The 11,059-nt window shown below is 41.3% G+C and overlaps 2 protein-coding genes across 2 annotated transcripts; both read right to left on the reverse strand.

Annotated features, from left to right (window-relative positions):
• Positions 1–1,073: 1,073 nt before the first annotated feature.
• Positions 1,074–3,783, reverse strand: LOC149405161 (Eukaryotic aspartyl protease family protein). The gene is made up of 3 exons (XM_089607777.1): positions 3,507–3,783; positions 2,613–3,062; positions 1,074–1,814 (listed from the first exon to the last, which is right to left on the reverse strand). Exons 1-3 carry the CDS (start codon positions 3,781–3,783, stop codon positions 1,129–1,131), a joined length of 1,413 nt encoding a protein of 470 aa, XP_089463903.1. The 3' UTR covers positions 1,074–1,128.
• Positions 3,784–7,169: 3,386 nt separating this feature from the next.
• Positions 7,170–8,019, reverse strand: LOC149405162 (vitellogenin-2 protein). The gene has a single exon (XM_089605997.1). It carries the CDS (start codon positions 8,012–8,014, stop codon positions 7,232–7,234), a length of 783 nt encoding a protein of 260 aa, XP_089462123.1. The 5' UTR covers positions 8,015–8,019; the 3' UTR covers positions 7,170–7,231.
• Positions 8,020–11,059: the final 3,040 nt, after the last annotated feature.

The following is an 11,059-nucleotide window of genomic DNA, read 5'->3' on the forward strand; positions in this document are numbered from 1 at the left end:
TCTGGTCTGAACAACACAAAATAACTGTTTCTGACTGAATAATTCAATCATAATCATTGAAATAATTCAATTTTCCTTATAATAGTAATTACCATTGATTTTAATTTCAACCATTTCACCATCACACAACACATGTAAGCAGACAACCATTTAATAATAATAATAACAATAATAAGTTAATATGAGCCAGTTTCGGAAAGTAGTTAATGCGAATTAATGAGATTATAGAACAAAACAAATTCAGAATTTTTCCATTTCTAAGAAACATCATAAATTCATAACAAACGACCGACTTCAAATACCAAAACACTTCATCGAGGTAATGACATTACAGGCTGCTATTAAGAGAATGTAGGCTTTAATGTCAAATTTTACATTAAAAAAGAAAAAAAGATATTGATTAAAAAAACAAATGTGATATAAAGTATAAATGCCTACGGCTCAAAAAAAAAAAGAAAAATAGGACAATCCAATCCCCATTTTATCATCACACATGACGACAAGAGAGAAAAAGGAAAGGAGTTTTCTGAAAAGAGAAAACCAAAACCGACAAAAACTGAAAGAAACGACAATCAAATCTCATGATACAAAAGAAAATAGTATCAGTTCGTATGAGCAAGTTTGGAAAAATATTAAATATGAATTAATGAGAGAATTTTTCCATTTCTACAAAACATTCATAAATTCATAACAAACGACTTCAATTTCAAATACTCACACCAAGGTTGGCCCAAGTTATTATGTGGTCTTAAGTAAGAGTGAAAAAATTAGGATTTTTTAAAACATAAATAAATAATAATAATTTTTGTAAAATTTTGAACATTTTTTGGGCTTTTTTTCCCAAAAAATTTGGGACATTAGGTCATTTCATCACACAAAGACGACGAGAAAATTGAAAACAGAACACCGAAAACTACATAAAAACTGAAAGAAACGTCAATCAAATCTCGCGATACAAAATAAAACAACAAACTCGAGTTTTTTCCATTTCCATCGTAACAAATGACTGACTTCAGCTTCGAACACACAACCATCACACAAGACAACAAGAGAGGAAGGGAAAGACTAAAAACAAAAAACAAAAACGACAAGTAACTGAAAGAAACGACAATCAAATCTCGTGTGCGTCTACTTGGTACAGTCGACGGGCTTAAACGACACGGCCTTGGCTTCGGTGTCGTAACCCACAAGGAAGTTCATCTGAGCCAAGTTCCCGTATATCGCCACATCTTTCGACGGCACGAAGGTGAGGCAAACCACGTCCTCCTCGGTCCTCACGAACGTGTTCATCGGCGGAAGAACCACGTCAGCTTTCCCGGCGAAGTGCATCGTCACCAACGGCACTTTGAGCCCCTCTCCTTCTCCGGAATCCCTGTAACAGAGACTCAACAGTCCACTCGGATCTCTGATCCTCTCGGCTCCTTCCACGGCGTCGCTCATCGCCGACACGAGCTCGTCGTGAAACTCCGCCGGAAGGTAAGTCAGAGTCGTCCCGGAGTCGACGATGATGTTGCCTTCCTCGGCGGCGAGGAGCGACGACGGTTTCGAGAGGGGATTGTAGAGGATCTTCTTGTTTCCGACTGAGACGGCTTTTAGGGTTACGAAATAGAACGTGTTTTGTTCTTTGGCGACGATCGGAGTTGAGACCGTGCCTCGGCCGGAGACCACGGCGGCGTCGCCGAAGGTGATCTTGCTTCCGACGCCGGACTCTTCTGAGAGAGGGACAAGGCAGTATGAGAATTTTCCGGCGCCGGCGGATCCGAGTTGCGACACCAGGGAAACTGGGCCACCGCCAAGCCCAATCAATCCGGTTGCTGTGAATCGACACGGAAAATATTAATTAAAAAAAAGGCGAAAATTAAGAATTTAATATAAATGTAACAAAATTCTTTTTTTTTTACTATTCATATGTAAATATTTCTCTAATAAATCTTGCAATGATATGATATCAAATAAGATATAAAGAAAAATAGTTTTTTTTTTATATATACATATATATTTAATTTATTTAGTTTTATAAATCATTTAATGGTGAGATATCCATTCATTCAAAAAAAAAAAATGGTGGGATATCAAATATATGTCATGAAAAATAAAATCACCGTTATTACTAATAATAGCTACATACGTCGTTGGTTAAAACGTCTTGGTGGTGATTATGAAAACAAACCATGGTACACGAAGGTCATAAAATATGTCATTACGTAACCAGGGACGAATTGGTTTAGCGGTTGATTTGTAAAACTTTTAGGATAACAAAAAAAAAAAAGCAAAAAAGTTCAAAACAATTTTGCGCCTATACTGGCTTGGTGAGGCAACAGCAACTATATATATAGCATGCATGAAAACAAGAGAACGTGACAGACGGATCTAGAAAAACTTATCAGGGGCAAATTTGACAAAACAAAATCAAGAGGGACTCATTTGAAAAAAAAATTCAAGTGGGGCTAATTTATAAATTTTTAGAGTAATATTTTTAAAATATTTTAAAAAATTAGCTAAAAATGTAAAAAAAAAAAATAAAAAAAATTAAAAAAAAATCGAGGGGGGTCACGTGACCCCTTGGACCCCTTGTAGATCCGGTCACTGCATGCAGTCCCGTCGGAACGTACCTTCTTCACGGAAAGAACCAGCGTTGCTATGACCGCAGCCGAAAAGAGCACCGCTGAGCGCGTAATCTCCGATGGTGATAGTCTCGGTGGCGAGGGTTCCAACGGTGTAGGATTTGTCTCCGTACCCGTATCTGTACCCGCACTCGTTGGTGGCGAGGCAGCCGGAAGATTTCCCGAGCTCCGCGCACTCCTCGGCGCCGCACTTGACGGCCTCGTAGCTCGAAGACTCGGCCGGATCAAACATCGGCAGATTCTGCTTGAAGCAGCGCTTGCATGGCTTGCACTGAGTCCAGATCAGGTCGCTCCCCGTGTCGGCGATCCCCATGAAAGTCACCGGAGGAGACCCGATGGTCACGTTCATCAAGTACTCTCCTCTCTCCAAAACGATCTCCGACTCCACCGGAGTAGATGGTGAAGGTGCGTCGCCGCTCCTGTCCCGGTTCGGAATGGCTTAGGGAAGAAAAAAAAAAGAGTGGAAAATCAAATTCAAAATTAATTTAATTTGTAGTTGAGAGATGGACAAAAAAAATGTATAGAGAGCGGGATATTTGATTAAAAATAAGGTTCTATATGAAAATAAATAAGGATAATTTAATTTTGCTTAACTTTGCTTATAGCTTTACAAAATAATAAGTAATTTAGAGTTATTGAAATCAATGAATAAAGAGGGAAAAAAAATAATATATAGATGGCGGAAAACTAAAATTAAATTACAAATAAGGTTTAAGAATTTTATTTATAATTCATAACTATATGCAAAAGACTAAAGATTTTTTTTTATTTTGTTACGAAAAAAATATATAATCTATAGCTAGTAATATCCATAAATTAAAATTATGAGTATGATATTTAATTATATATATAGACCTATAAACGTTGAGGGATATTTAATACCTTGGCCTGGAGCTGAGGTGGCTAAGGCGGTGGTTCTGGCTCGGTGGGTTGATCGGAGGAAAGAACGGTGGAGACGGTCGTATTTTCCTACTCCGGCGATGGAGATCGGAGATAAGAGAGAGTCGCGGTGGATGAGTTGGGCCGAGAAGCCTATTTTGGTGCTTGTTGAGGTGGGAGAGATTGTTATGGCGCTTAGAATTGGGTTGAAGAGCGAGAGAGTGGTAATTACAGTGAGGAATAATATACATGCAACGTTGTTGCTATTACGTGACTTCATTTTTTTTTGTTTTGTTTTGGTCGTGATGTGATTATGTATCGTAGTGAGGAGAAAAATATGAATTAGAATTGTGTGGTTTTACTCTGTTATTTTGTGGTGTTTATATAGGTGAGTTGAGTGTTTTTTTTTTTGGAAGGTGAAGAGATTCTCTTGTTGTTCATCTTTATTTTAATGAGCTTTTATGAGGGAATATTGCGGTAAGAATATTTATTGATATATAATTTGGACAAAGGGATAAGTTTGAGAATATGAAACGGATTCTGATGATAATTGATAAATAACATTTATGCTTAAGAAATTAAGTGTATAATCTCATTACATGGGTGATTGGCGAGATGGTAAACAACATTCAATTAATCGTGTTATTAACTTATTATTATTATCCGGATTGTGTGATAATAATTACTAATATTGGCGTTTTGATTAAGGGATAAATTTATATGTGTCTTGAGAGATGAACAAAAAACGAACTATGGAATCCGAACCAAATGATCATGATGATTGATTAAGGGATTTATTTTTGATACATTTAATCGTTTAGAATCAAGTGGCTGCTATTTTATCGGACGTGTATCAATTATTAATTTAATTCCAAATTAAAGACGGAGGAATCTAACTTTCTGCATGCCCGCCCGCTCATTGATTGATCAAGGAATAGAATTGTCCATATATTACAAGAAAACATAAAAAGAAATGTTTAGGAATTCAATTCTCATATATTTAAGAAAATTCGAAAACAAAATCGCAGTCTGTTATAAGCAATTAGATAATTATTCTTAAATTAATTAGTGAAAATAAATTTAATTTTTTCTTTTAATGTGAATTTTTAATAAAATGATTTATGTTAAATTTATGTACAAAATATTACTATAACTTTATATATATATATATATATATATATATATATATAATATTACTACACAGAGTCAGAGGCGGCTCGACAATATCCGGGGCCTTGGGAAAAAATTCATTAAAGGGGCGTCAATTTTTTTTTAAATAATTTTATTATCATATAAATTATTAATAGCTACAAAAAATTTGAATTTTTAATAATTGTAAATTAATATTACAGATTAAGACAAATTTATTAAAATTATAATTACAAATTAATTAATTTAGTAAATTATAACTACAAATTAAATTATATACTAATTTTAGATGTATTCATATATTTATTAAAAAAATAATTGAGCCTTATTTGGGAGAGGGGCCTTGGGCAATGGCCCCACTTGTCCTCCCCTTGAGCAGGCAGTGCACAGAGTATCACAACATTCAGCTTGAAGGTCGAATGTTGATGATACTCTAAACTCTTTGTGTCTTCAATGCTCGGCGTCAAAGAAAAATAATTGGGCATCCCACACTTGCTTGCTCGCAATCAAATTAATGGAGTGGTTGAGCAATGGCTAAACTTCAAAATAAGAAAGAGAGTTGTTTATGACCATGTGCTTCTTATTTGGCAAAGCTAGAACAAGTATGTTCACAAAGATGAATATGCCCAGATTTTGAATTATGAATTCGCTATGAGTGTTTGAGTTCCATATGCGAGGGCTTCACAACATGTTAATCACAATACATATTTGTTTAGCAGTACAAAGCGCATGTGCCACTATTGATTAATAATGCATAATTTCTGATAAATTCTAAAGAGTCATGCATTTCTGCAGCCCAGATGATTCAAACTCAAAACTTCTCCGTCGAGGTATGTGTGAGATTACTACTAAACCAAGCCAGTTATAACAATGTTTATTGACTTTTTAAGGAGAGAAATTTTGTCTTATAGACCTAAAAATTAGCTCTATACCAAGATTAACCAGCTCGTTATATGTATTTATCTAAAACTGGACTTTTATCACATTTAAAAAAAATACCCCTCCAAATAATTTCCTCACTTCTATATCTCTCTAAATCTCTCGATTATCACTCTTCCTCCGACCTTCGACAATCTCCAACGAACACGTGCGAAATTAATTTTTTTTTTTTTTTCTAATGAGTGAGGTGCGGGTCTGAGTCTCGTCTCGAGAGTGTGTGTGTATATATATATATATATATATATATATATAGAGAGAGAGAGAGAGAGAGAGAGAGAGAGAGAGAACTTATCTTGCGTGCAATGAGGTAAAACCTAGTAGTGGGCCTTGGAGACATTCGGTTGAAAGAGGCAAAAATTAGAGTGGCATTTGCGGCTGAAGTCACAACTTCAACCATTTCTTGCATTTGTGTCACTTATTTGCTCAAATTGCATCCGTATCACTTATTTGCATTTTTGTCACCTATAGAAAGTCTAAATTACCCTCACCTACAAAAGAGGCTGGTTCCGGCGGAGATTCGATGAGATTCAGCGCGATTCGAACGTAAAATTCGCTCAACTCACGAGGATGGTGGAGCGGATTCTGCAGACCGCGCAGACCAGCCCGCCGGAGAAGGAGGCTGGCGGCCGAGTCGCGCCGGAGCGTCCAGGGGTGCGAGCGAAGGCGGCGGCGATCGGAGATTGAGTGGATCTGCAGAACCGTGCGACCTCGTCGAGCGTGAACCCGGAATCCGGCGCGATTCTTAGATCTAGATCTAAGAATCGCGAGGAGGAGGCGGCGACGAAGCCGTGCTCGGCCGTGAAGGCGTCCCTGAGGGACGTCGGAGTGGCGGCGGCGGCGGCGAGTGTGATGCTGGCCGGGAACGCGATGGCGATGGACGTCCTGCTCGGAAGCAGCGACGGCGGTCTCGTGTTCGAAAGGAGTCTACTTTTTTTTTTTTTGAAATATTTGACTGCGAGTCTACTTTTTGTAATTTATTCTGTGAGTCTATTTTTTTTCGAAATATTTGACTGCGAGTCTACTTTTTGTAATTTCTTCTGTGAGTCTACTTTTTTTTTCGAAATATTTGACTGCGAGTCTACTTTGAAATCTGCGTAAGGGTATTTTGGTCCTATTTTTTTTATCAAAGTGACATCTATACAGCACTTTTTTTCGTCGTGACTCATTTGCAATTTGGAGCCGAATTTGTGACTTTGATGCAAATCTTTCAAAATTAGATCCATGAAATTTTGAATAGAGGTCCTCACAAAAGGGCAAACGAGGACATGAAGCCGGGAATCTCTTGAGACCAAGAATTGGCCTTTGTGAGGACTTGAGGCCAAGGATTAAGCGTTTAAAGACTTGGAGATCCTTTGGTTCCGAAGATCTCTCATAAGGCCGTGGATTTGGTGTTTTGAGGACTTGGAACTCGGCAGAGTTGCTTCGCGTCGAGATTTGAAGCAGGCATGTATCAAACTAACCATTTCTAAATCAATAATTTGTTCTAAACAAAGTATAAATGCTAAAAACAAAAGGGCGAGACGAGAAAATTCAAGTAATATTATGTATAGTTAGTTACATGACAAACAACACTCCATTTCAAAGAGAACAGAACAAACAAAAAATCGCTTTTTTTTTTTTTTTTTTTTTCACAACATTTCTTAATCACTGTGAAGTTCATCTTCATCGTCATCATGATGCCCACCAAAACCCTTTCCAACCGAAGCTTTCTTTCCCATCTTGACGATCTTCCTAGCTTCGCTGCTGATCTTCTTCTGCTCAGCCATGGCCTTCCTCAGAATCTTCCTCTGCTCTTCCACGCTGAAGCTCCCCAAATCCTCCAAGAGCTCCTCGTTCCTGCTCCAACCGTAATCGCTTCCCCGGCGAGCCCAGTCCACTTCTCTGATCTCCTTTTTCCTTCCCCAAGAAGAAGAAGAAGAACTCTTCTTCGGAGAGCACCAGAAAGTACACCCGATCGAAGGAGAATCGTTTTTCGCCGCCGTTTCTCTTTTGCCTCCGAAACGCTTACCCTCGGAAATCGCCGGCGACGATCCCGATGACGTCGGGCTCTTTGGTTGCGATCGCTTCGTCTTCGCGGTCGGCGGTTTCGACGGGGAAGAGTTGGAGGACGCCATGGAAGACGTTTCGCTGCTTGCAACGAAACGTTTCTGAGGAACGGGGTTTGTTTGGCTTTTTGGTTCGACGCGGCGGAACGAGGAGGTGGTCGCCGGGAGGGAGGGTTTGGCGGCTGGGAAGGATTTGAGCCTGGCGAAGCGAGACTCGAGATCGGAGGCGAGGATTGAGTCGTCGGAGAAGGAAGCGCAGTTTATGGCGGAGACTTGTTCGAGGACGCATAGGTCCTTCGTCTGGGAGAGGAGATCGTTCACCGCCGCGGCGGATTCGGAGTCGGAGTCTGTGTCGGAGAGGAGTGAGAAGTTTGGCATCTTTTTTGGGGTGAAGATGGAGAGAGAGAGAGAGACAGAGAAACGTTTCGTTTTGCTGGGAATGGGTGTGCAACGAATTTTGCGTTTTTCTTCAGGGCAAATGTTATCCTCTGTCCTTATTTTGGGTGTTTTGATTTTTTTTTTTTTTTCGTTCTACTGGAGCTGGTTTGTGTGTTAGTGATGTGTCTAACGGCTAATTCACGAGACTGGTGTTTTCAACACGTGGGACCCATATGGATGAAAATTAGCATTAGAGCATCTTTAATGGTTTATTGTTAAACAATTGTAGGGATTTACTTGTAAATATAAAAAATGTTTAGCTAGTTGCTTAATCATTGTTTTGCATATTGGCTATTGATTTTTTTTTTGAAAAACCGTGGGCAGTACCACGAAAAAAATATATAAAAGCCCTCACTTAAATGGCGGAGGAATACCGTGGTTACATTAGGAGCTAATACCACGAAGGTCATCCACGGCCTCCTGACAAACACAAGGAGGGGCCGATCCCAACCATCGGGCGCCCGAATTAAAATTAAGCGCATAACTAGCCAGCACATGAGCTGCCTTATTACAACCACGGGGGTGGAACACAAAGGTCAAATTATCAAATCTAGGTGAGAGTAAAAGACTATCATTAATAACCATACCTAGTTCCGTAGTAGTAGCCTCCGATCTTTGGATATTCGAGATCACTTCAAGACAGTCTGATTGAATAATAATGCGAGACCACTCCATATCCAAGGCGAAGAGCATACCTTGGAGAATAGCCGACGCTTCCGATATTTGGGGGGAGAGCCCTAGATGAATAACCTTAATCTCCGCGCCGAGGATCTCCCCTTTATCATCCATCGCTACAATGCCGAGGCCTATCCGTCTCTCTTCTGCACGAACAGCCGCATCTACCGAGATGGCCACCACATCGACCGGAGGAGGCTCCCAGAGTTTAGGTTGAGCATGGCGAGTCCCGTCTTTAGCCCCACAGCATGCTTCCCGATATTCATGAATGAAATTCCCGGCCCATTCAATGAGTCCTCTAGGTGTCCCCACCTTTCTCCCCGCGCACACATTATTCCTGTGATTCCAAAGTTCCCACATAACAATAAGGAAAAATTCAAAATCACATACCTTTAGCTCCGTTGAGGCAAGAAGAAGCGATCCAATAATATCATTGGCCAAGAGCTTCTTAACAATGTCCTTGAATCCTCCAAACTTCCACATCTTCTTAGCCCAAGGGCAGCCCCACATCGCGTGGAAGGTAGTCTCCACCTCTGAAACACAAACCGGGCACTGTGCATCGGCAATGACATGACGTTGGCGAAGAACAACTCGAGTCGGGATCCGTCCTTGACAAACCCGCCACACAAAATGTTTCACCTTCGGAGGGATCTTAAGGCCCCAAAGTTTACTCCACCAGACCTTATTACCAGAAGGCGAGGACGGCCCCACCGAAATAGTCGAATCCATCGCGGCTCTATAACCACTCTTCACTGAGTACTCCCCATCCTTTGTGAAGTGCCACCTAAGTATGTCCGGTCCACCACCTCTGTTTTCCGGAATACTAAGGATAGCCTCCACATCATCCGGGGAAAACATCGCTGAGATGAGCAGTATATTCCAAGCTCCCCTGACGTCTCTGAGCTCAGAGACCCGCATCTCCGCAGGAATAGTAGGCGCATCCCTGAGCAAGAAAGTCGGGGGTCGAGGAATCCACCGGTCAGCGACGACAGACGTCGTTTCCCCATCACCAATCCTCCACCTCGAGCCCTTAATGATAATCTCTTTGCCCCAACAAAGGCTTATCCAAATATACGACCCCGTGGATCCGTACTTAGCCTCGAGGATATCACTGTCAGGGTAGTAACTTTGCTGGAGCACTCTTCCCACAAGACTCTCCGGTCGTCTGTAAATATTCCACACACTTTTAGCAAGCAAGGCCTGATTGAAAATGCCCATGTCTCGGAACCCCAGGCCTCCATCGGACTTGTGTCTCGTAAGCTCCGACCATTTGCACCAGTGTATTTTCTTCCTTTGGCCCATGTCTCCCCACCATAAACTAGCAATAGCCTTATGGATCCCGTCCACCAGGCATTGAGGTAGGCGAAAACAGCTCGCAATATAGCTGGGTATGGCCTGGAGCACCGCCTTAATGAGGGTTTCTTTTCCAGCGTACGAGAAGAGGAGTCCCCTCCACGAGTTGAGTCTCTCCCACACCCTCTCACGAATAAAAGCGAAAATGTCGGCTTTCCTCCTACCCACAGCCGTAGGTAGCCCCAAATAGCGATGGTGGCAAGAGGTGACTGAGACCTGCAAGAAGTCTCCGAGCTCCGCCCCTAACCCTTCATCCACATCCGAGCCAAAACAAATGTCAGATTTATCATAATTAATTAACTGACCTGACGCCGCCGAGTAAGTCGTAAGACAACCAGACACCTCCTCGCATTCCTCCTTATTAGCTCTGAAGAACAGAATACTGTCATCTGCAAAAAAGAGATAAGAAACGACCAGGTCTCCTCTACCGAAACGAGCCCCGCTAATAAGACGGCGGCTTTCTCGATTCCGGAGAGACTCGAGAGGCCTTCCGAGCAAAACAGGAACAAGAAAGGCGACATGGGATCTCCTTGGCGTAGACCCCTTTCCGGCACGACCTGGCCACGAACCTCGCCGTTGACGTTAAAGGAAAAACTGACGGAGGACACGCAGTTCATCACCTTGTCAATCCAGCGTCTATCAAACCCAAGCTTCGACATCATGAAATCTAAGAAAGGCCACTCTACTCTGTCATAAGCTTTCGCCATATCGATCTTAAGAGCTGCACAAGCACCATTACCAAACCTCCCTCGGGACATAGTATGAATAGCCTCATAACAAATCATAACGTTATCGAAAATCTGGCGACCCCCCACAAAAGCACTTTGGTTCTTCGAAATGGATACACTCATAGTACTTTTGAGGCGATCAACCAAACATTTAGATATTACCTTGTAAAGCACGTTGCATAGGCTGATGGGTCTGAAGTCTCGAACCTTTTTGGGCTTATCAATTTTC

The sequence above is a fragment of the Urtica dioica genome, chromosome 2 (genome assembly GCF_054948205.1).
Source record: "Urtica dioica subsp. dioica isolate 48M chromosome 2, U.dioica_male_clone48M_v1_H2, whole genome shotgun sequence".
Taxonomy (NCBI): Eukaryota; Viridiplantae; Streptophyta; class Magnoliopsida; order Rosales; family Urticaceae; genus Urtica; species Urtica dioica.